General features: G+C 46.3%; 2 protein-coding genes across 3 annotated transcripts; both read right to left on the bottom strand.

The window, feature by feature from the left end:
- Nucleotides 1-296: 296 nt before the first annotated feature.
- On the bottom strand, nucleotides 297-5,187 carry NHLRC4 (NHL repeat containing 4). 2 transcript variants are annotated; one of them, XM_081169921.1, is made up of 2 exons: nucleotides 3,540-5,187; nucleotides 297-2,375 (listed from the first exon to the last, which is right to left on the bottom strand). In XM_081169921.1, the coding sequence occupies exon 2, from the start codon at nucleotides 2,364-2,366 to the stop codon at nucleotides 1,266-1,268; it is 1,101 nt and encodes a 366-aa protein (XP_081026047.1). In that variant the 5' UTR covers nucleotides 2,367-2,375; nucleotides 3,540-5,187; the 3' UTR covers nucleotides 297-1,265. The 2 variants fall into 2 exon arrangements, with proteins under 2 accessions (XP_081026047.1, XP_081026046.1); XM_081169920.1 differs by having other exon boundaries at nucleotides 3,544-5,185.
- A 12,046-nt stretch (nucleotides 5,188-17,233) lies between these two features.
- PRR35 (proline rich 35) lies at nucleotides 17,234-23,507 on the bottom strand. The gene is made up of 2 exons (XM_081169862.1): nucleotides 21,589-23,507; nucleotides 17,234-19,648 (listed from the first exon to the last, which is right to left on the bottom strand). The coding sequence occupies exons 1-2, from the start codon at nucleotides 23,223-23,225 to the stop codon at nucleotides 18,715-18,717; spliced, it is 2,571 nt and encodes an 856-aa protein (XP_081025988.1). The 5' UTR covers nucleotides 23,226-23,507; the 3' UTR covers nucleotides 17,234-18,714.
- Between the last annotated feature and the right edge of the window lie 2,244 nt (nucleotides 23,508-25,751).

The following is a 25,751-nucleotide window of genomic DNA, read 5'->3' as shown; positions in this document are numbered from 1 at the left end:
AATAAAGGAAGATGTTAATAAGCAAAATGCTGACAAAGCAACACATGCATGGATCATTTAAATATTTTCTGCCCTTATATCCCTATTGCTTCATTGTAATTGCATTTATCAACGTGTCCCTTTACAATCCTCGCAAATGAAGTTAGTCACAATTTAAAATATGAAATGTAGACAGCATATATATTTGCTCTGAAAGTAAACCCCAAATTGCCTCCCAGTTAATATGGTGCAATATGTGGCATCCATTTCTAAACGTTATGAATAAAAACAAAATAAATAAGACAAGAAACAGTGGGGAGTCTTTGACCTCTTTTATTACTTTGACCTTCTAAATATCCTGCTATGGTCTGTGATCAGATAATTTTATTATAATTTACTCTAGTTTTTAACATTACCAGTGACAAATATAATTCAGGTAATCTTACTTTTCATGAAAACATATATTAGAGAAAACTTTCTCTTTAATAATAATGGCATGTCTGTGGCTCCTAAAAGGCTCTGGCTCTTTAGAAGAACCAGGTTTCTTCCTCAAGGGCTATCCTGGGCCAGCCCTACCATTGGGCAGGGTGTGACAGTCACTGTTAAATGCCAGGGGCAATGGCTGGTGTTGGAGGACAGAACTATATGGGCTTCATGGCCTTCTCTGTAGCCCCTAAGCTAGCTTCAGATGTGGTAGTACAGCCTTCACCAACCAAGTGCCCTCCCTCTGCTTTGGACTACAACTCCCATGCCAGTTAGGGCTAGCCACAAAGGTTATGTTCTACCTCTGCTGTCAGTGGCAGTATGCCTCTGAATACCACTTGTTGGGAATCACAGGTGGGTGATTTAAAATCATTTTAAAACAAATTGCAGTCAAGAGAATAGCACGGGCACTGAAACTATATATATCACGTGTCAAAGGCCAGGAAGAAGGCCAGTATGCCTTTGGCATACTGAAAGTGCCAGTCGCATCTCTGTGGGGAAGAAATTCCACAATGTAGGGGCTGCTACAGAGAATGCCCTCTCCAGGCCACCTTGAACTTCTGAGGGTACTGGAACTACCAAAAGGGCCCCCTCTGTCAGTCATAACATCCAAGATATGGATATGGGTCAGATATTGGGATCTAAGCTGTTTAGCTCGAGTCCACCATGTGACAAAGGTGTAGTTTGCTGCAGCAAGTCCTTTTGAGTGCTAGAAAAACTTGGATAACTGACTGTACTGTCAGATGAGGTAGTGTGGCAGAGGTCAAAGCAGAAGATGTCTGGAGGTGAATGATGGAATAATCCTACTCTGCTCTCCCTCTAGGAGTTAGGTTTGGACTGTCACTGGATATACAAAGATTGTCAGAGCTGTAATGGGGTCTCACACGGTACTTGAAGACTTTGACATAGTTATCTCCACTATCAGCAACTAACAGCAACCCCTGGGTGGAACAAGCTATTCCCATTGGTCTCTGCAGACCTTTAGAAACCAGGCAGATGGGAGACCCACTCCTAGGAAACAAGTGGACTTTCTGGTGCTGTTCATCAGCCACAATGATGTTGCCTTCTCTATCAGCGCAGACCCCAGAGGGATTGCCAAAGCAGTGGCCATATTTGCTGGTGATGGAAGAGACCAGTTTGTGGTTGCTACTGAAGAGCTTGACATCACCACATTCTTCACTCACCACAAACCCTCCTTCTGGGGCCAAGCACACGTAGCGTGGCCCACACAGGTTGGAGACAGAGTGGGTGCTTTGCACCTTGAAAGCACGGTCAAGGGCAAAGCTATGAACTTTTCCTTCCGTGTAGTCTGCCACCAGAATCTTTCCAGATGTATCCACTCCAATTCCCCTTGGGGAACAAAACTTCCCAATTCTTAGCCATTCTCCCTTGGAGAACTTGGAGTGGTTGTTGAAGATGCGGACAGTCCCATTGACCAGGTCTGTAATTGCCACCATCCCTGCCCTGGTCACGGTCACATCCTCTGGCAAAAAAGTCTCATTCTTCTTCCATTCCACACATGGTATAGACTGAAATGTTTGGCCTGAGCGGTTGAGGAAGTGGACCCTTGGTGCATTTTCACTAGTCATGTAGATAAGCCCATCAAGCGAGCAGTGAATTCCACACACACCTCCATAATGGTTGCCGTTGGGGTTTGGGATCTGCTGCACCAGTTCATCTTGCCGGTAGTAAAGGGAGTTTTTGATATTGTCCAGGTCATGGCAGATGACCTTGGCTTTCTCGGCCAGCTGGTGCACTTGGTGTTCTGTCACCATGCCTGTACCAGGGTGGCTGTTCAGGAGAGGGCTGGCTTTCTGAAATGTGGCATCTGATTTAACTTGGAGGGCATAAACAGTCCTCAGAAGCTTCTCCTTCCGTTGTGTGTCTTCCAAAGTATAATCCATCCTTTCCCCCTTTCAAAAAGACAAACCACAAGCAGTTTTCAAAAATATAATGCAGTTTTGTATGTTGCTATTATGAATATATGCATTTTTATGCACACAGTACCCTAGTGCTTGGCTGGGGAGCAGTATTGCAAAATTTGAAGAAGTGCAAATCTCAAAGGATGGTGCCGTTTCAGTCTGTGTATTGTTTCAGTGTGGTTTAAGCAGCCTCACCTTTAAATGTGAACTGAATCATATTTCTCCCCCATGCCCCTACCCTTTGCATACTTTTAACCCTGCCACTCCCCCAAACTGCAAAAAAGTCCAGGATTCTTTTTATTTTTGTATACACTATATGCTTAAATCACCTTTGAAGCTCATTATTTCCCTCAAATAATTCTGGACACAGTAGTTGGTTAAGGGTTTGCTGGGAATTGCAACTCTGCAAGGGGCAAACTACAGTGCCCAAAATTATTTGAGGGAAAGAATGGGCTTTGAATGGATTTTAAAGGCATAGTGTACACAACCCTAAATTTCCAGTATGTGATTAAATCCCTCCCACAGAATAATGATAGACTGGAGGTAACATAAGAAACCCTTTTGGATCTACTGCAAATCACCATCCATCTTCCAGTGGATCCAACTCTATCTAATACCACCTTTTGAGCTAAGATCAAGCTTTTGGGTGGCGCTGTGGGTTAAACCACAGAGCCTAGGGCTTGCCAATCAGAAGGTTGGCGGTTCAAATCCCCACGCTGGGGTGAGCTCTCGTTGTTTGGTCCCTGTTCCTGCCAACCTAGCAGTTTGAAAGCACGAAGTGCAAGTAAATAAATAGGTACTGCTCCAGCGGGAAGGTAAACGGTCCTTCCGTGCGCTGCTCTGGTTCGCCAGAAGCAGCTTAATCATGCTGGCCACAAGACCCAGAAGCTGTACACTGGCTCTCTCGGCCAATAAAACGAGATGAGTGCCACAACCCCAGAGTCGTCCATGACTGGACCTAATGGTCAGGGGTCCCTTTACCTTAACCTTACTATGGGGAAAACAGTTTTGAGCAATCCTGGGGTGATGGACTTGCTGAGCAGTGCAGGGTATTATCTGTCACCCAGGTGCCTAGACCATTAGCCCAAACTGCCGGACTACAGACTCAAATAGTAAATAGTCTTAGCTGAAGTAGGGAAGAAAGTTTAGGACTACTTACCTGTGATCAAAGTTGCCCAGGCTGTTCTCTTTCCCCCCCTGGTTTGCAAACTGCTCTATAGAGAGACCTAGAGTATTCTCCTGTTACCCTTCAAATATACCACTGAGATAAGTTTCCCAGGGCTCTGTTGTTAGTGACAGGAATTTGCTGCCCAATGCTTGTGTCAATAGGATTGTTTTGCCAGGGTAAACACAAAGGCGCTCAAGTTAAAATAGACAAGAGCCCAGGGGCGGCCCATCCTGTTTTGCCACCTAAGGCAAAACGGGAAGGTGCTGCCCCTGCCCTGCAACCAAAGCCTTACTTATCACGGTTGTGGGGCTGTGGCTTCTGACTTCTGGTAAGATATTGCAAGAGGTCCAGGAACCCAGAAGCCACCCACTGTGACCCAACGTGTATTTTGCACAAGCAAGAGTTGCAAATGCATCTCCTTCCCTCTCAGTTCAGCATCCCCCAAGTTGCTGGGTCTTCACGTTTTGAGTTGGGCCTATTTCTTTAACAGTGGTGAAATGAATTAAATAACTGAAGTTGACAAGTAAATAGGCCTGTCTCAGCTGGACAGTGGGAAGGCTGTGGGAGGCTTAAAAAAAAAAAAGCATCTCCCACGGCAACGGACTCTGACCTTTTGTTGTTGCTTTAAACACTGAGATAAACAAACATACCAACTAGGCCTCTGGCGCCCATTCACCTTTCTGAGGCTGAAGGCCTGTCAAGGCATGTTTGAAAGCCACCCCCAAGCCTCTAGCGACACCTCGGCCATGGGTTTGTTCGTGCTTAGGCTCTCCTTGCCTCCAGTGGAAAGCACAAAATGGTCCCCTGTCACCTCCATTTCTTATCTACCGCCTGTAAGGCAGGGTGTGTGCGAATCCATTTATTAATTATATTTTTGTGCCAGCTTCACACTCACAACAACAGCCTTGCGAGGTTGCTTAGGCTGAGAGAGAAATAATGATTGCCATCCGATCAACCAGTGAGCTTTGTTGTTGCTGTGTCGGAGCTTTGAACCCTAGTCTATATTGCGTTTGAGAGCATAAGGAGACACAGCCATTGGGGCTAGTAGCCACTGATAGCCTTATTCTCTATGAATTTTCCTAATCTGCATTTAAAGCCATCCAAGATGGGAGCCCTCACTACACTACCAATAAGGCTGTTGAAATAATTGCTGAGATAACATACAAGGAAGCACTTGAAATTATGTAAAGCAGGAGTGGCTAACCTTTGGCCTCCCAGATGTTGCTGGGCTACAACTCCTATTGGCCCTGACCACTGGCCAAAAACATCTGGAGGGCCACAGTTTGCACACTTCTGCTGTACCTGCTACATTACATTGGCTTTCTCTGATAAAGCTGATCTGTACATGGTCCCCATGAGCAGAAGTAGTGTCTTGGGCATAGCTGTCAATGTTTTTCTTTTTTTAAGGGAAATTCCCTTATTCTGAATAGGATTCCTTGCAAGAAAAGGGAAAAGTTGACAGCTATGGTCTTGGGGTATAGGCTGAGGACTGTGAACAGGTAGAGAAGCTGAGGCATGGAGAATGAAGGAGGTGTATGGAAAAGCTCCTGTGGTGCCTTCAGGGCAGGGCAGTACAGGGCTGAAATTCAGGGTCCCTTTCAGGCAAGTGAGCAAGAGGGCACCCAGATGCTTGCCACATTTTAAAGCAATACTCATTTGCATTTAAATGTGGAATATGAATTATCCCAGTAGGTATTGGATTTTAATTGATTGCACTGTTGATGTTTTAAACTGTTTATATAAATGTGTTTTAAAAATAAACACAATTGTTTTAACTGTTTTTATATATGCCATTTATAGATGTTTTTATTATATTGCAAATCATTTTGGGATGCCTCTGGGCAAAGCATAAAACAACAACAACAACGCCCTCCTCCACATGACCATACATAATTAAAATGAACTGAATTAAATCCAGAATCTAAAATTACCGAATTGCTCCACTGTGCAGTTCATTGGTAGCAGAGCACCCGCTTGGCTTGTAAGAAGTCCGCAGCATCCCCCAGTAGGTCTGGGAAAAGTGTCTGAGATCCTGGAGAGGGTGACTGGTCAGTCCATACATGGTTCAATTAGCCAAAGGCCTGGGAGAAGAGGAATGTTTTCGCCTGGTGTGTAATGAAGGTGGCAGGTAAGCCTTCCTGGGGAGAGCAAGATGAACTAATAGTCTGACTCTGTCTACGGTAGCTTCCTTTGCTCCTAGTAGACAAGAACCTGAAGAGAGGGTTGCATGCTTGTGTTATAGGAAAATCCTTGGGCTCACTTGGATTACCAGACACCAGCCAGGAGGCCTGGTCTTTATTCAAACGACTGTTGCAGCAGGACTTCCACCCATTGCATGGGCGAAGCAGGAAGACGCCCAGAACAAAGGATGGCTCCCACTTTTATCAGTTTTACAAAGATACCCACAACACCCCTAAAATTACATCATGTAAAGGTAAAGGTACCCCTGCCCGTACGGGCCAGTCGTGACCGACTCTGGGGTTGCGTGCTCACCTCGCTTAAGAGGCTGGGAGCCAGCGCTGTCCGGAGACACTTTCGGGTCACGTGGCCTGCGTGACGAAGCTGCTCTGGTGAGCCAGCACCAGAGCAGCGCACGGAAACGCCGTTGCCTTCCCGCTATAAAGCGGTACCTATTTATCTACTTGCACTTAGGGGTGCTTTCTAACTGCTAGGTGGGGAGGAGCTGGGACCGAACGACGGGAGCTCACCCCGCCGCGGGGATTCGAACCGCCGACCATACGATCGGCAAGTCCTAGGCACTGAGGTTTTACCCACAGCGCCACCCACGTCCCTAAGAAAATTACATCATGCATACATCACAAATTGGGAGGGCCTGGTGACAGAAACCTGAGCATCAGGTTTGCCCCCATCCTTCCCTTGACCTCCACCTCACACCCATTAAGTAAGACAAAAGAAATATTTACAAGTTCCTGGTTTCCCATCAAGTTATCATACTTTTTTGTCCTGACCAAGAACCTAATCCATTCCTGGATGGTTCGCTATTGTCCACGGGATGACTATCTGTCTGGCACCCATTTACCAGGATGCCAGTGATTATCTCCTATGCAAAAGGCTGCTGTGTACCTGATCCCAGGTTTCAGGGATTATGGCTGTCTTTTACCAGTTTCCGAAGTTTCGGTAGCCATCTTTTCCCTGAGCAGAACGACGTTGGAAATTGTGTGGTGTCGTGAGTTATGTGGTGCTTTGAGGAGACATTGTATGTGAACAAAGGGAGGGGTACACACTGCATGCTAGAGGGGCAACCCCCCCCAATCATTCTAAAAAAATCCTGTAACACTTGATTTAACAGGAACAGACTTGAGAGGGAGAAAAGAAAAACGAAAAAGTAGAGGATGCAGTAGCAGGGGGAACTTGTTGCCCTCAAAATGTTGGATGCCCAGTTCTAATGAGTCCCACCCAGTATGGCTAATGGTCAGGGATGGTGGATATTGAAGTTGAGTGGTATGGAGGTGCCACCAGTTCCCCTCCCGTGGGCTAATGAGACGGAGGACGCTGAAGAAACCCCATAATGCTTAAAATTTTCATTCTTACCATAGGGTGCTTCCAGAAGAGGGCTTCATACTGTAAATGGGTCATTCGTGCATCACAGAAGGGTGGTGAGTGGCGACAGTGTTGTTGTTTTTAATTAAGAAAATCAAATTTATTTTCATGAAGTTGGTAAATCTGGATTAAATGGGGTAGGGAGAATAAAAGCTGACACTTTTATGTCACTAAGATCATGTGGATGCAGAAAGGAAAGGAGAAGAGAAGAGAAGATGTGTTTGAGAAACATCATTCCATTATAAACACAGGCCTGGAAGCACCTCCTAATTTCTAAATCCAAAGGTTTTGTTGCAGTTTCAATGATGACCACTAGAAGGATCCATCAGTCCAACTAATAAATGAGAGAACGTAAAAACTATTGAGAGTATTGAGTGCTGGATGGGGGTGTTGGTAGGGGAACTTGCACACCTTCGTTGCAATGCATATTTTAAAATGAGAAATCCAGCACAAAGCAAAATGGGGATATATGAAGAGTAGACATAAATTAAGTTATGCATTAATGCATTTAATTTGGAGATAAGGAGGAAGCCTATCACTATCTGAGGAATTGTATTTGGAATAGTCATCGCAGGGTAATCCATGGAGCAAGAAATGGATTATTTTTTAAAAGTGGAATAAATTTATGAGTGATTTTCTCAAATCATTTTTAATTTGATTTTTCAGGTACCCCTCCTTTGAGCATCATAGGGCTTTGTGGTGGTTTAAAAATTAAAATTAAAATCCTGACATTTCAGGAACAGGATTGTTTCCACACTAGAGTCAGTTAGCACCGCTGAGGCATGACTTTTCCACAACCAGCCGGGAGCAGAATTAAGATGGATGTTTTGCACTGCACGTAATATAGTGCAATATTATCCACCTTTGTCCCACCCCTGTGGCCATGAGTCTTCAGTAATGTTTACTCAGGGCTGGGGACCCCTGTCCAGCAAATGGCCCACCATCTCTTTGAGGCAAAGAATGTGCTTCAAACTTGCTTTAAAGGTATACAGCACTTTGTATACAGCCTAGAGAACATCTTTCATCCCAACAGCCAGGGTGGTTCATATCACCATGCAGCCATCAAGCTTCTTAGGTGACTTTGGCCAGTACCTCTCTCACAGACTAAACCTACCTGATGAGGTGGTTGTGAAGATAAAATGGGTGGTGGTGGTGAGAACCATGTATGGCGCTTTAAGCTCCTTGGAAGAAGTGTAGGAGAGAAGTGTAAAAAAATGAGTTCTGTACTGCAGGGGGAGAGAGGTTAATCCAGCCTTGGTCTTTTCTCCCTCCTGCACCTGCTCTGGGGTGCCTCCAGATAATCAGTTTTTTGTGAGAGGGATTCAGTCCAGTGGCGTAGCGTGGGTTGTCAGCACCCGGGGCAAGGCAAGTAATTTGCGCCCCCTAACCCGTGGATTTTAGCACTCGAGTGCGAGCGCGCCCTCGGATTTTTCCGGTAACACTTGACTTTATAGAATCATAGAATCGTAGAGTCGGAAGGGACCAGATGGTCATCTAGTCCAACCCCCTGTGGTGATGATGATGATGATGATGCATTTTATTTATACCCCGCCCTCCCCAGCCAGAGCCGGGCTCAGGGCGGTTAACACCGGTAAAATTACAATAGAAACATAATGGGGGGAGGGACCAATTTAAAATACAGGTTAAAATGCAATTTGAAAAGCAGCCTCATTTTAAAAGTAGTCCACAAATCAAAACTGTAAGGGGAGGGAAGACATAAGGGTCCCACTGAGTCCAAACCAAAGGCCAGGTGGAACAGCTCTGTCTTGCAGGCCCTGAGGAAAGACGCAGGACCACGCAGCTGTCCCGTGCGGGGATCAAACCTGCAACCTTGACATCCCTATTTCCATAGGGTTCGGGTTTCCGAGTGGCTAGGGAAACCAAGCTGGATGGGGAGGGGAAGCCACAAACATGAGTCTGACCAAACTGCGGGGAAGCAGTGGAAGACAGGAGTGCCTCGCGTGCTCTGGTCCAGGGGGTCACGAAGAGTCAGACACGACTAAATGACTAAACAACAACAACAACAACAACAACAACAACAACAACAACAACAATGTATGAAGTTACATTGAAAGACCTACACTGGCTCCCTGTACGTTTCTGAGCACAATTCAAAGTGTTGGTGTTGACCTTTAAAGCCCTAAACGGCCTCGGTCCAGTATACCTGGAGGAGCGTCTCTACCCCCATCATTCTGCCCGGACACTGAGGTCCAGCGCCGAGGGCCTTCTGGCGGTTCCCTCCCTGCAAGAAGTGAGGTTACAGGGAAGCAGGCAGAGGGCCTTGTCAGTAGTGGCACCTGCCCTGTGGAACGCCCTCCCACCAGATGTCAAAGAGAAGAACAACTACCAGACTTTTAGAAGACATCCGAAGGCAGCCCTGTTTAGGGAAGCTTTTAATGTTTGATGTATTAATATTTTTTGGGAAGCCGCCCAGAGTGGCTGGGGAAGCCCAGCCAGATGGGCAGGGTATAAATAATTTATTTTTATTTTTATTAGACACCCCCCAAGCCAAGGAGATAAGTAACTCTACAACTTCAGAAGTCATCTGAAGGGAAGTTTTTTTAAATGTTTCATGTTTTATTATATTTTTATCCAAGGTGACTGGGGCAGCCCAGTCAGATGGGAAGGGTATAAATAATAAAATTATTACTATTATTATTATTATGGAATAGGGCGTCTCAATTTTCTTTGATGAAATGTTGCAAGGTATTCCGATTAATGCTTTTTATAGGATATTGGACACGGTGCGAGTTTATGGCTGCCAAGTATTGGCCTGAAAGGAAGCGCAGCCGGCATCAGGGAACTGCTGGAGGATGGAGCTTGCAAGTGTTAGAATGCAAAACGCGGACAGGTTCAGGCACCGAAGAAGGTGGGGGAAAGGGGAGCCCGGATGGCTCAGTTTAAGAGCACGGCGCTGATAAGGCCAAGGTTGCAGGTTCGATCCCTTGTAGGGGGGCAGCGGCGTATTACTGCATTGCAGCGGGTGGGACTAGATGACCCTCGGCTCCCTTTCAGCTCGACAGATTCTATGAAAGCGCATGGAGCGCGGAAGTTGCATTGCAAGTAGTACGCGGGGGGGGCAAGGGTTGCAGAGAGAGAGAGAGAGAGAGGGAGGGAGCGGGGAACTGGCCCTCCGCTGGACAACTGACCCGGCCGGGCTCTGTTTCCCAGGGAAGCAGGAAGTTGCAAGCCAAAGTTGCAGAAGCGCCCTGCTCCTTCTTCCGCGGAGGGAAACGCTCCTGCGGAGGCGAGAGGCAGCGAGGAGGCGACGAGGTGAGGCTTTTGTGAGGTAGGGAGAGGAAAGACGGGGGAGGGAACCCAAGGAGGATTTGCACGAGAGGGAATGAAGGGGAAACGCGCCTCCCACGCGGAGCACTTTTCCCCGGGAAATGCACGGGGTGGGGTCGTGGCTGATCCGTGCTGCGCGCTCGCGTCGTGCGGCCCAAAGTGCTGCAGGATCGTCAATGCAAGACCCCCTTTTAAAACCTCCCCCTCCCCCAGCTCTGGAAAAAAAGGGGGAAGGGGATGGCGTCAGGGTGCGGAGGCTGCCCGTGCCCGGCCAGGCGTCGGTGGCGGCGTCAGCGCTGCTGCAGCGGCTGCTCCTCCTGCGAGCAGTGAGTGGAGCGCAGCCGCAGCGGCAGCGGGGCGCGCGCGCGCGCTAGGGCGCAAGGCTGGCGGTGGCGGCGGCGGCGGGGAGCCCGGCCGAGGAAGGAACTTGTCCCTTCCCTCTGGACTCGCACCCCCCGCAGATGTTGCGCCCGGTGCGGCTGGCACCCCTGGCACCCCCCACGCTACGCCACTGATTCAGTCACATACTGTAAATTTAGGTTTGTGCAATTAAAGTGGATTAAAGCACTCTCTTGCAACAAATCCACTTTTTAAAGGTTGTTTTGTGGTTTGGAAAGTGCTGAAGAAAGTGTGGAACAACAAGTAAATTGATGGAAAGATGTATAACCTCTACACAAATTCAGGATGTGCACTCCTTGTCTTGCAATCATACCCCACCCCCAATGGATAAGAACAAATGCTGAATAAAGAACAGACAAGGTTTTCTTCTACTTTTGCCCTTCTCATTTGACCCATTTGTCCACCCCAGAGACCCAAATGCAAACATGAGACAGGTGCTCTTGTTGGTATGGGAGACTGGGACAAGGCAAGCTTCCTTCTTCGTTCACCTGAGACCAACTCAGATGTCTATCAGCTGGGCTGTACCATAAAGGAGAAGTAATGGCTGACTATCAGATTTCCTTAGGTTGACCAAATAACCATGTAATGTGGCTGGCACTGGAGCAAGCTGGGTGTCCTCAGGGCGTGATCTGAACCACGATAAGTCTTGCAAGTCGCTCAACTCCTATCCAATTATCTAAACACAAAGGTAAACACTTTGCTTTTTGAACTTGAAATCTGATTGCCTCGCTCCACGCTCTCTCCTCCAGTTCATAAGCAGGAAAGGTTCTTCCTCCTCCATTGTTTCATTTGCCCAGCAGCTATGTTGTTGCTGTTCTCAGAAAACGTTTTTTTTTTAGTATTCATATCAGTATTACTATTGCTACTAGTTAAGAGCAAGGAGTCCAGGCATGGAGGTGCTTTGCTGTTCCACATCTTCTTACTGACTTACCGGGTGACCTTGGTAAAGTTGTCTTGTGTTGGAGCCTGTGGGCCTCTCCTCCAGACTCCAGTGTGTGTATTCTGCAAACGCCATTGTGTGATCAAATCCACCATGTGTTGATGGCCACCTTATAGAGCGATTATTATTCTTTAAAGCCAAGGGAGGTATCTGCCCTGCCATGAATTGTGTGGAGACAATAGAGCAGGGGAACTGCCATCGGATCTAATTTTAATTTTAATTTATGTGGCAGGAGGATACTTTTTTCGCCAAGATTGTGGCCAAGGGGGGAAAGCTGAACCATGCCCCCCCCCACTCTGCTATTTTGTTCAGTAGGAAGAGGCATCAACAGGGTTCAAGGACACCTTCTGGGCACTCAAAGCAGGAACAGTGAGAGTCCTGAGGACCAGACAGAGAGACCTGGAGGGTCCCAGCTGCTCCCAAACCTGAGGTTCTCCACCCCACATGTAACATGTGCTTATGCCCTTCAAGAACAGCAAAAGAATGAGATCCGACAAATGCAGCATGTGTAGCCTTACTGGTCACATGCAGTCAGGACAAGGTAGATCTTCTGGCCCGATTATCAGCTTTAAGCACCATGTGATCTTAAGACAATGATCAGTGGATCAGTCAGGTGCTGCTGCTATTTGGACTTGGAGTGAATCCAGGCTCTTTGCAGTAAACCAACAAAGGCCAATGATTCAGAGAAAAGAGGCGATTGCCATCACCAGTTTAGGAAATACAGTAGTACCTCGGGTTACAGACTCTTCAGGTTACAGACACTTCAGGTTACAGACTCCACTAACCCAGAAATAGCACCTCAGGTTAAGAAGTTTGCTTCAGGATAAGAACAGAAATTGTGCAGCAGCCGCACGACGGCAGCGGGAGGTCCCATTAGCTAAAGTGGTACCTCAGGTTAAGAACAGTTTCAGGTTAAGAACGGACCTACAGAACAAATTAAGTTCTTAACCCGAGGTACCACTGTAGGTAGGTAGCCGTGTTGGTCTGCTGTAGTCGAAACAAAATAAAAAAATTCCTTCCAGTAGCACCTTAGAGACCAACTAAATTTGTTATTGGTATGAGCTCATGGAAGCTCATACCAATAACAAACTTAGTTGGTCTCTAAGGTGCTACTGGAAGGAAAAAAAAAATATTTTGTTTTGGTTTAGGAAAGACAGTGAAATTAATCTTAGCCAGTGTTCTGCAGGGCGTAGGGTGAGAATGTGTTTCTAATAATGAGGCTTAGCCAAATATTAGACAAGTCTATTACCAAAGCTTTAACAGCTAAATGGCTACCATAGTGAAGGAACGTCCAAACATTTCAACGTGTTGGGAGTCCAAGCGGGAGCTATTGGAGGGTGCTCTCGCTCAGGGTTCCACCCAGCCAATTCTCTTTCGGGAGATTCCATTCCATTCCCCAGTTGTCCATTCTCCCTGAACAGTCAGTTAGCAATTTTGTGCCCACTAATCACACCTGGTCTTCATTCAACCGTTTTCAGGCTTCCCCCTTAAGCAACAGAGACCAGCTCCATCAGTTACACTTGAACTTCTTGTTACAAGGACTACTATTGAACTTTTAAGAACTGGCGCCCAGGTTTGCTCCCCCCCCGCCCCCGCCCCGTTTGTGTCATGCTATTCAGGTGGTAAATCTGCAGACAGTGCTTGCCCATCTTGTTTTAATTGACTGGTTGTAAGCTGTTCAGATACAAGCTGGGTACAAACGGTCTAAATAAATTATATATATGGCCTGCTAATACCTCTCTCTTGGGTGATGCTGTTTAGGCAAGACATAAACATCAGAAGGAGAGGGAATGATTCATATTACTTCAATTGCAGAGGCTGCCTCTGCAACAATAGCAATAATAACCCTAGCAAAGAGATCAGGCTATTCACTTCCACTCATTTTTTAAAATTTAATTTATTTATCTTTTACATTCTTTAGACCTGTGGACAATAAATAACACATAATACTCTTTATCCCACCCCCACCCCAGTGACATCCCTCCCCACAGCACCATACACTATAAATAAATAAATATAGCATGTATCATTTATTCACCAGTGTTTTGCCATTGACTGATGCACGAAGTGCAGTGGGGTGTTGCCCCAGCATTGGTGTTTGAGTGACTGTTGCATTTCATGGGTGATTGTGGTGGTGGTGGATGCTGTGATAGGAAGTGTGGGCAAACAAGACAATGTTGTGGCAAACTCTGGACGTGCCTCCTCTCACCCCAGCATTTGGATGTTCACAGCTTAGCTTTTCAAATCGCGGAAATGTCCTCCTACATTAACATCGCTAGTAGAGCACTTTGCTGATAGACAGCGTGGCCTCCTCTGCACCACACGTTTAAAAACAGTAATTGTATGACTTAAAACAGCCAGGACTCCAAAGAATCATGAGAACTGTAGTCTGTGAAGTGTGCTGAGAGTTGTTAGGCGATTCCTTGTTCCCTTCAAAGAGCTCCAATTCTCAGAGTGGTTTAACAATCAATCCCTCTTCCCAGTAAACACTGGGAATTGTAGCTCTTTGAGGGGATATGGAATCGCCTAACAACTCTCAGCACCTTTAACAGACTACAGTTTCCTGGATTATTAGAGGGAAGTGATCCTGCTTTAAATGTAAAGTTCAGATGGGGCCTATGTCAACCACTGTCGGCTTCCAGATTTTGTGGAGGGCAACGGGGTGATGGACCTCCAGCCTATGAGCATCATCAGGCCTCCCCATGTAGCCTGCAAGGCTGTTTTGGCCAAGCCACGTTCAGCTGCCCTGCACCTGATGTCACATATTATGTCAGGTGTGAAGCAGGTAAAGGTGCAGCTTAGATGAACAAGTGCCTGCAAAGCACCTTGCAAGCGTTTCTGAAGCACCAGCTATCATCTGATTGGGGAGTGCTTTTTTTTGCAAAGCACACCATCAAAAATAGGTTACCAGGTGTCATTTTGACACCAGGTGATTGGCAGGTGGGCAACCCTACCTGCCTGTCAAATTTAGCCTAGCCCACAGGCTGAATGTAGCTTCTCATTCCTGGGATGCTGAAAGCTGGCCACAGGTTCCCCAACCCTGGCCCATGTGATACCATTTAGCACACATTAAATTACTTTGGGGCTCTTAGCTTGACATCCTTTCCTGCAGCTGTGATCCCTTATTCCTGTGCATTAGGTAAGAGAATATGGCAGGTCCTGCCTTTGGAAAGGCATTCCCAACAAATGGTTGGACACACACACGCACACACACACACACACGAGAAGAGCCCTGCTGTATTGGAAGAATGGTTCCTATTGTCCAGCATCCATGTCTTACAGTGGACAACCAAATGCCTCTGGAAAACCTAAAAGTAGGACTTAATAGTTATTGCTCCCTCACAGTGGGCATCCAGTGGTATACTACCACCGACTCCAGAGTCCAGAGGTTCTGTGTAGCCACCATGGAGCCAGGAGCTGAAAGTTGTTTGAGAAAGTTGCCCATGGTGCACATGTTTTTATCGCTCTCCAAAACCTGCAAACCTCCTTTTTCGTGCCCAGAAGTGGAGGCCACAGCCCTGTAGTAAAGCGTCTGCTTGGCATATGGAAGACAGCAGGTTCAGTCCCTGGAAGCCACAGGTAGTAAGTAGCCTTTTCCCATGGTTAATTTGATGATGAGGCTTTTGAGTTTTATATGTGAGTTTTCCCCGATCTTCCTGCTTTTATGGTGCAGCAAAAGCATTTTTATTTTTAGTGCCTGCCTTTACCATACTGTATTTATGGTTCTGATGAATGTTAAGCTGGCTTGGGGAATCTTTGAATGGTGAAGGCAGCAAAACATAAATCCATTAAATTCATTAATTTGACACGTCTCGAAAAGACAATGGACTGAGATCTTGGAGAGCTGCTGTCAATCAAACCAGATAGTGCTTGGTCAGATGGGATAATGGTCCAGCTTGATGTAAGGCCACTTTTTGTGTATTTGTGTATCCCTGATATGATGTGCAAATGCCACCTCCCTCATGCTGCTTCCAGCTCTCTAGAAACAAAAGAACAAAAAACCCAACCCTGTTGCCTACCTTGGATGCAGTTGCCAGCATCCAGACTGTTGCTATTTTAGGGTGGGATTCAATCACATGCCAGCATATTCAGGATGTGCCATGATAGCTGATTGGGAGCTCATGCACAACAAACCTGCTTCCTCAAAGAATCAGGCTTATGTGTGATAAGGAAAGTGACCAGAAAGTATGAAATGATACTTGCTTTTGTTGCAATGTCATCTAGCCTCCCTGTAAACAAATCAGGATGAATATTCAATAAACAGGTCATCTGGAAATACCCACTGTGGGTACAGCCTTGAATACAGTTCTGTTCCATAATAGTCTCTGCTGACAATTGAACCACATCGTTAGCCTGTGTTGTGTAAGTATGGTGTTTTTGTTTGTTTTGTTTTAAAGAAACGAAACGAAACGAAACGAAAGCAAAACTAGCAAACAGCTTCTGGCATTCTAGTGATGTAAACAACACTTCCGGAAAACTTACACATTATGGTAAACTCATATTCTTCTGTATTCAGGTGGGTAGCCGTGTTGGTCTGATGCAGTTGAAATAAATAAAAAAATTGTCCAGTAGCACCTTAGAGTCCAACTAAGTTTGTTCTGGGTATAAGCTTTTGTGTGCATGCACACTTCTTCAGAGAAGTATCTGAAGATAATACTGGACAATTTTTTAATTCATATTCTTCTGTGTGTAGAATAACTGCAATGTGTGCAGAATCCCTTATGGAATAAGACACCATGCTGATGCCTTCACTGTCTTCACATGGTATTCACTGCCTTCTCAGAACCATGGGCTAGGCCAAGAAAACTCCCTTCCCTCCTGAAATCTCAAAATGCTGCCATCTCCCAGGGCACTGAATCATAGAATCATAGAATCATAGAATCATAGAATCATAGAGTTGGAAGAGACCACAAGGGCCATCGAGTCCAACCCCCTGCCAAGCAGGAAACACCATCAGAGCACTCCTGACATATGGTTGTCAAGCCTCTGCTTAAAGACCTCCAAAGTAGGAGACTCCACCACACTCCTTGGCAGCAAATTCCACTGTCGAACAGCTCTTACTGTCAGGAAGTTCTTCCTAATGTTTAGGTGGAATCTTCTTTCTTGTAGTTTGGATCCATTGCTCCGTGTCCGCTTCTCTGGAGCAGCAGAAAACAACCTTTCTCCCTCCTCTATGTGACATCCTTTTATATATTTGAACATGGCTATCATATCACCCCTTAACCACCTCTTCTCCAGGCTAAACATGCCCAGCTCCCTTAGCCGTTCCTCATAAGGCATCGTTTCCAGGCCTTTGACCATTTTGGTTGCCCTCCTCTGGACACGTTCCAGTTTGTCAGTGTCCTTCTTGAACTGTGGTGCCCAGAACTGGACACAGTACTCCAGGTGAGGTCTGACCAGAGCAGAATACAGTGGCACTATTACTTCCCTTGATCTAGATGCTATACTCCTATTGATGAGGCCCAGAATTGCAGAGGTTTTTGATCTCTGTGCAGAGATCAAAAACCTGTGACCTTCCAGATGTTGCTGGACCCCCAACAATCAGAGTCCTGGACTCCTTCGGGAGGTTGTGCATTCTCCTTCATTGGAGGTTTTTAAGCAGAGGTTGGATGGCCATCTGTCACGGATGCATTGCAGGGGGTTGTACTCGATAACCCTTGGAAGTCCCTTCCAACTCTTATCATTCTAATAACAATGGAAGGCCACAAGTCCCCATCCACCATCCCTGTCATAGGACTGCATAAAGACAAGCGGTAATTTTGAACACTGTCACTTCTTTCAGCAGATGGGAGGGCTGGGGAATTGCTATGGGATCCTTTGCTTCCTTGCACCCTGTCTAAACTACAAGCTTGTGTCAGTTCTATACCAGTTTCAGTGGCTTGGTTTCCAGCAAAGAATCCTTGGAAAGTGTTGCTTGCTGTGAATTCTATTGGAGCTAAAATTCAGGGATGCTGAATCTATAACCCTCCAGATATTTTTGGGCTACCGTTCCCATCATCCCTACCCATCGGCCATGCTGGCTGGGGTTGATGAGAGCTGGTGTCCAACAACATTGGAGGAACTCAAATTCGCCATTCCTGTGTAACTCCTTTCATAAAACTATAGGGACAGGACAGGGAATGATGCTTAAACCAGTCTAACAATTGAAGCTGTGATGTAGAAAGATAACCACTTATCTGAATATTGTCAGGAAAGGGAAGCTTTTAAAATTCACATGAAGAAAAGAATTGTGCTTTTTAGTTGTGCCAACAATGCTGGTGACAAGCTTCCCCAACATTTTCCAGTACTAAACCAGTAAGTAAGTACACACAAAACAGTGCCATACCACATTAAACAGTCACAGCTTCCCCCAAAGATTCCTGGAAACTTTAGATTGTTAAGGGTGCTGAGAATTGCTTAGAGATCCCTATTCCCTTCATAGGGTTATATTTCCCAGAGTGGTTTAAGTCAATCCCTCTTCCCAAGGAACTATGGGAGTTGTAGCTCTGTGAGGGGGATAGGGATCTCCTAAGTGAGCTCCCTACAAACTCTGTGGAACCCAATCCATATGACAGGTTAATAAACAGGTAATCTGGAAGCAAGCCTTATCTGAAATGTATCTTGCTTAGCTGATAAGGGAGGAAATGGGGCAGATCCCCTTCTTACACATGTCCTTGCAAAAGGCGTTGATCTCATTTGCTCCCCAACCATCTCCAGGTCTGCAGATTGGGGACACAATGAGAGGAGGACTTATAGGTGTGGATGGGACTTTCCAAATACAGCTCAATTTCATAAATATCTGAAAAGGGGATGCTCTATGATCCACCTGGATTTCATGGCAGAAAGTTCAAGAGGCCATTGTGATGGGTAGGGCACCTTCCAGACCTCAAAGCCTTTTTCAACTGTTTGTTGGAGTTGGCGGGAAGAGTGTGGAAAGGGAGTTTTGTGGGCAGGGGACATGTCGAAGCGCTCTGGGCAAGTGCAGACAGAGAGGATCACGGGTCTGTGTTTATAGGACTGTGGATGCACACCCTGTCTGTCTCGTTTGGCAGACCACACGACAGGGAGCGTGGGATGGCTCGACACCCCATTGTCGGGATGTCTTCGGTCACAGGAAGTGGTGGGCCTTGGTTGGGGTTGGGTCTCCCATCTGTGCACAGCAGGACACTGGAGTCTGCCTCACACTTGGTGGTACGGCTATAATAGGGCTCCATCACGTGCCTGAGTTCTAGTGGGACAGTAAGTGGGAGCACCTCGGCTTTGATGACGGCTCCCAGGTGGGTGTCTGAAGAGGAGCTTCTCCGGAGAGCCTCTGAACGACTCATTTTGATCAACAGGTCAATGGTTTTGTTCTCTGTCTCAACAAGACGATCAGATGCCTCATCCTCTTCGCTAGCTTCACCCACCACCAAGCATCTATTGATGGAACCTGGATCTTTGTCATAGACTTTCCCAACACCAAGGGCATCCTTGGGTTCCTTCTTGTCCTGGTATCCTTTCTCCAAACCTTTTGAGGACCTTTTCACCGAGAGATCCAAAGGGCCCTCACTGGGCTTGGCTGCCTTCTCCAGCGCTTGATGGATATGAAACAGTTCCTGCCGGATTTTGATTAGCTGGTCCCTTAGCTGCTTCTGTGCTGGGCTGTCCTCTTTGGCCAGGTCTGAGAGCTTCTTCTCCACATCCTGATACTCCTCTAAAGTTTTGGACAAGTCACCAATGAGCACTGTTGTTGCCTCTGGGTCTCTCGGGTCAACAGTTACAGCTTCTGCTTTGCTTGGCTTGAGAAGTAGGTGGTCTGAAGGTGTAATTATGGGGGATAAAATGTCAGAGCCGCCAATCTTTTCCTGGTCTTCAGGTGGGCAGGCATGGAGTTCTACGTGCCAATGGTCCAGAGACTTTGAGGGTTGCATAGGGGCAGCTCTCAAACTGCTAAAGGTAGAGGGACAAAAAACAGACAGGGTGGAAGAGAACTGTTAATGAAGCAGGGCAAAAAACCAGAACAACATCTAAGGTAAAATAAGACCTCTCTGGTTTGGTTGAATGAGTTTGCAAGGGGCACTTTCAGATTGTAACTATTCTTGGGTGGGAATCAGTCACATCAACAAATTCACGTTGCAAAATTTAAATTGATTTGGCATTACCCTTTGTTTTGTGTTTTTCTCTGAAAGAGCACATTTTTTTGTACCATTGCCACTTTTTTTGTACAATATTTACATTCTGAAGTGTCTTCCAATTCTGAGCTACAATTGCTCAACAGCTCTTTATGATTAATGTCTAAATTTATATCCAGAAACACAGTGTTGGAGATGGATGTTGGTCCAGTGTTGACCAGCATTGTTCAATGTATCCATTGACCGGGAATCACATTGGTATCCTGGCATATCACCTTCCCAAACTCTTGCACCTGGGGCAATCCTACCACATGTGGAGGTATGTACTGACCAAACTTCACCCTCTCCAACATATAGGAGAAGCATTAGGGTTTAGCAAGGATAACTTCCTTGGTGCCAAATACCACTTTGGTAATATTTTCAATGACAGCTCCCTAGTAGCAGATGTTGTTTTGTATAGTGGCTTAACCACAGGGCATTGCAGCCTTTCATTTCCATGTATTCTTCAACAACCCTACCACCACCATTGCAATGAACTTTTCTGATAAGGGCAGCAAGAGGAACCTCATATAAGATTACATGATGTTGGCTATTCAACGAGCAATCTTTCTGATTTGTGTGCAGGGATACGTTGATACGTTGCATCAAAGTAAGTGTCACCCCACACCTACCAGTGCAGCTTCCCAGCCACTTTCCTTATTGTAATCTTTGGGGAAGTGGGTTTGTTCTGCAAGAGCTCCCAAGCAACTCCCAATCAGCATCACCTTAATTTGCCAGTATGTGATTGATTCCTAGCCAAATACCACAGCAGCCTGAAGACATGCCCACAGACTTTTTGTGATAAGGAAAATGACAGAAAAATGTACCGGACAGCAGGGAGATAAAAATGGCTCAACTTCATCTAACATCCTCAGAAATGAATTGAGATGAAAGCTCAGTAAATAGCTGATGCCATCTAACCTCCCATCAGACCCTGTGCAAATAAATCGAGATGAATGCTCAAGGAACAGACTGTCTGGAAGTAACCAATGTGCCTGGTGGGCAGAAAGATACATGGTTGCCCGCTGCAAAACAGAGTAGGCAGTAACAGCCTGAATGGCCAAAGTGGCCTGACTGCATCATGTGTTCCAAACAACTCTAAGCTTTGCTTTAACAAGTCTCTGGTCTGTGTGCCCATCACTCAGCATCAGGCCTGGCCTCTGCAGCAGCCTGTTAAAATAGAGGCCCCTAGCTTGATAACCCCGGATGTAACCCTAATCTCATTCCCCACTTTATATTTGTATGTATACATATTGAGGATAATTCATTTTAAAAAAGAAAAGAAAAATTGCTTGCGAAGCTACAGAGTAGGAGTGGGAATCTAATTCAGCTCAGGGGCCACATTCACTTCCAAGCAACTTTCCAGAGGCCACATGCCCATTTGCGGCCAGAGGCAAAAGTGGGTGGAGCAATGGAAGTGAATGTTATCTTTGTACGTGGGGCTACTTTTACATATACACACCCCTGCCTCTCCTCCAGCCGTGCAATCAGAGTTCAAGGAAACATCCCTGCCAGGCAAAAAGGCTCAAGGATGGTATGAAGTAGGGCTGCTGAGGGGTGTGGCCTGGAGAGAGGGGGTGTGACGGGAGAATCCCAAGAGCCAGACAGACAGGCTTGGTGGGCTGCATTTGGCCCCTGAGTCTGAGATTCCCCATTCCTGCCACACAGGATATCTTACGAAGCATGTATTAGGGATGGAGGCTATGTAGCGCATCATACCTGGCCTGGTATGTGACTTTTGCAGGAGTCAGTACATCAGAGCCTACAAAATCAAGGCCGTTCCCTGCAAATTTCCTCTTCAGGTTGCTGTGGTTGGTCCCTCCACTATCCAAGCAAGTGGCCATGGGTAGTTCTGCCTTCCTGACACTATTGGGGAGAAGCGCGACCCCCTCTTTTAAACCCGTGATGCTCCGGTAGGCATCAGGGGCTGGCTTTCTGCACAGGCTGTTGACACTCAGGAAAGAACCGCTTTCCTTCTCGTGGAGCAGCCATTTCTCCTCTTCAGCTTGGAGCAGCAACGCTTTGTGGCTTGTTTCTGGAGGAGGCGGCTCTTCCCGGAACCCTTTCACCCAAGGATGGCCAGTCTTCAGCACTGGCACCTTCAGTAGGCCAGCTTTGGGGGGCTCTGTGGGGGTTTTGGCCTGGGGAGGAGCGGGCATGGCGGCTGCGGGTTGTTGCTGGGCCTCAGGCTTGGCGGCGGCCATCTTGTTTTCCGCTGAACCGAAAGAATGCTCGAAGAGGAGCGGGTAGTAGAAGCGGGGCAGGAAGGCCGACCTCTCGGGGTTCTGCAGGGGCTGGAAATGAGCAGAATGGGGGTGCATCAGCTGGGCAGTGGAGGCCAGGAAAGGCAGCTGGGTCAGGTGGGAGTGTGGTGTGGTGCTGCTGGTCACAGAAGGGCTGAGATAAGAGAAGAGGTTGGGGTTCAATGGATAGTTGATCCCTAGCAAAGAGAGGTTGAGGCTCTGGGGTTCATGGTATTCACCGTATGCCGGAGGAGGATAACAGGGGATGATGTTGCCATCGGGAGACAGCGTTGGGACCTCGCTGGCACCTCTCCTTTGCCCGTTGGCTACTAGCTTCCATTGTTCCATCAGGACCCCGCCTGTCCCGGGACACTTTTTGGGCACTTTGCAATGCTTTGGTTTGGCTTCTAACTCCAGAGAGGAAGGCGGCTCTTTCCCCTTCACTACATGCTTCTTCAAGGAGAAGACATCCGTGATGATGAAGTCTGGTGTGGGTTCTTTGCAAGGCTTATCCCTCTTATTTTTAAACCGGAAGAGCAAGGTGTTCATGTCAGGCTCTGCCGAGTCCTCCCCAGCAGGGCTGGCCTCTTTCGCCTTCTCCTTCTTCTCCCCGGAGTCCATGTCCTGCAGCAGCCCAGACAGCTCCTCCTCTTCCTCCTCCTCTTCCTCTTGGAACTGGTTGGTTTCATCACTCATCCTTTCCGAGGCCAGGTCTTCAGTCCCTGTAAGTTTGTCTCCACTGCTCTCTCTGTCCACTGCCTGCTTGTGGTTTGTGGTTCCAGTGGCCCCCGAGGCGCGCATCTCGGGCTCATCGGACCTCCCGCGAGTCCGTGAAGCCTCTGTGGCATGCAGGAGCCGGAGATCCGGGTGGAGGAGGTTACCCTTCTTATAGGGCCAGTCCGACTCGATGAGCAGCGAGAGGGAGTTTTTGCACAGGCTGTACTTCATGTGGTTGTAAAGGTGGGATTTCTCCATGCAAGTGAAAGGGCACTGGAAGCACTTGTAGTTATAGGGCTTCCCCCATGGCCTGGGGATGTAGTGGGGCTTCTTGGGCTTGCGTTCTTTGTGCTTGTAGACCGAGGCCAGCTTACAGCCCGCTTCTTCCTTCGACATGGCTGCCCCCAACAACCCAGATCTCAAGTTATGGGGTGTGGGGCTCAAGGCATCCACGCCCGACGGCTCACCTTGCTGGAACCACAGCACAATCTGGAAAGAAAGAGAGCACAAAGATGCATTAATAGACAATGGGCAAAAATGTATAAATCTAAATCAAATAAGTGTTGGGAATGTAAAGAGAAAGAAGGTTATTTTTATTATATGTCTTGTAGTAAGGTTAAAGCTTACTGGGAAATGATATATAATGAAATGAAAAGGATGTTTAAAATAACCTTTGTTAAAAAATCTGAGAAGTTTTTCTTTGGTAATTATAGGGACAGAACTACCTAAAGTGCATGGAAACTTATTAATGTATGCAACTACAGCAGCAAGAATGTTACTCGCCCAAACATGGAAAGAAGCAGAAGTCCCAGCAAAGGAAGAATGGATACAAAAACTTACAGAATACGCAGAAATGGTGAAACTTACCAGAAGAATAAGAAATCAAGATAACAAACTTTTTATAAAAGAATGGAAATGGTTTATTGAATATTTACAGATAAATTGTAAACGGATAAGATCATTGGCAGGATTATTGTAATAACCTGCAGTTTTATAAGAGTATATATTTGAAGTAGATGAATAAATGAGCAAATTAAGTTAATTTGGATATGCAGAGGATATTAAAAATAAATTCATTGGAAAATATGGGCTTTAGCTCAGCAGAAGAACATTTGTACTGCGCACAGAAGGTCCAGGTTCAATCCCCAGCATCTCCCAGTAGGGCTGGGAATGTTCGTTCCCAGTATGAAACCCCGGAGAGCTACTGCCAGTCAATGTAGACAAAACTGACCTAGATGGACCAATGGTCTGACTCTGTATAAGACACCTTCCTGTGTTCCTGTCATCTCACACACACGTTTCACATTAAAAGGTGCATGATGCGACAGCTGTATGTACGGAGTACAGTAGCATCGCCTCACTTTTCTTACTTATTTCATTCATATATATATATATATATATATATATATATATATATATATATATATATGGTCATATCCAACTCATTCCTATTTCCTGTTCCTCAGAGATTGATTCATGCACAGCCTGAAATCGTAGCTGGGAAACTGGACTCCTCTCTCCTCTGCAAACACAGTTTGCAGGTCAGATGCTCAGAAACATTTGCTCTTCATGTGCCTGAGGCAGCCTCAGAAATATTCACAGGCAGACCAGGACTGGTTATTCAGTTTTGGCACACTTCTGCTGTTCCCCTTCTGCGCTAGACTGAAAAATCCCCCAGTGCACTCTCCCTGGCAAGAAGGGGGGGCGGGGGCAGCAGGAATGTGCTGAAGCATAACCACTCTGGAGAGAACAGAATATTGGACTAGATCAGCCTTTGGTCTCAACCAGCAGAGCCACCCTTATCATAGAGGAACTGCGCCTGGAGAGACTTCTAATGAGTCATAGTTCGCCTTGAGTGGGGCTGCTTGCTCCATTTTGGCACACTCCCACTGTCCTCTCCCTTCTATGCTAAACAGAAATGTTTGAAGCGCTTCATATTCGCTGCCTGTTAGCCTTATAACAGCCCTGTAAGGTAGGGGAATAAATTAGATTTAGTTCTCCTCTGAAGGGCCGCTTGATATTTTCTGAATTATTATTAAAACCAAAGCACAGCCACCTTTCGACATTCACACTTTACTAAACTTTGCAATGCAGTTCTCCAGCCACACAGCAGGTACAAAAATGCATTTTCGTGGGTAAAATATGCATTAAAATGTACTTATTGAAAATAACCAGCAAAAATGGGAGGGGGGATACTTTGCAAGAATGTGCATATTTGGGAAGAATTGCATACAAACTCATGCATGTTGTGAGAGATCTGAGTCAGATGCTGATGAATTTTCATGCCGTAAAAACAACAACAACATGCAAACTGATGTGGAAATGTGGACAGCATTGTGTTTTTATTATACAATGTGTGAAAGAGAGAAGGATAGGGAGGGAGAACTTGAAAGAAACCAAAATTGGCAGATTTGCCCCTCTCTAAAAGTAGGACAATGTTACTAGAGCATAGCAGATGAAGTTATTCTGTGTTTGGATGTGTATATGAGAGAAATTTGAGCTGCCATTCTGGGTTTGTGGGGGGTTTGCCCTTCTGTCTTTACCTCTGACTAAAAGGCAGCGGGTTTTTAAAAATCTGTTTTGGAAAAACTTGCAGGTACCAACACAATTTTTCCTAATGGGCAAGTAGCTATTTGGGAAGGGAAATTATATTGGGAAAGTGGCACTGGAGGAAATGGTTAAATGCCCTCTTCCGTCAGTGCTGTGGCCCTCATCTGAATCCACCCCACCCCAGCTGCTTTTTACAAAAAAAACAAACAAACCCAAAAAACAGAAAGTGGGGAGATCTGATCATAGATCTCCTCTAGTTTGGTAGCCAGAGATTACAGCTTGCCCTAAAACAGGCATGGGACTGATTTTTCAGCCCAAAGACCACAAATCAAATACAAATCAATATAAATGTTACCTTTATACAGTAGGCTA

Source organism: Podarcis bocagei (assembly GCF_964188305.1).
Source record: "Podarcis bocagei genome assembly, chromosome: 14".
NCBI classification, from domain to species: Eukaryota; Metazoa; Chordata; class Lepidosauria; order Squamata; family Lacertidae; genus Podarcis; species Podarcis bocagei.
This window is presented reverse-complemented; position numbering and strand designations above follow the sequence as displayed.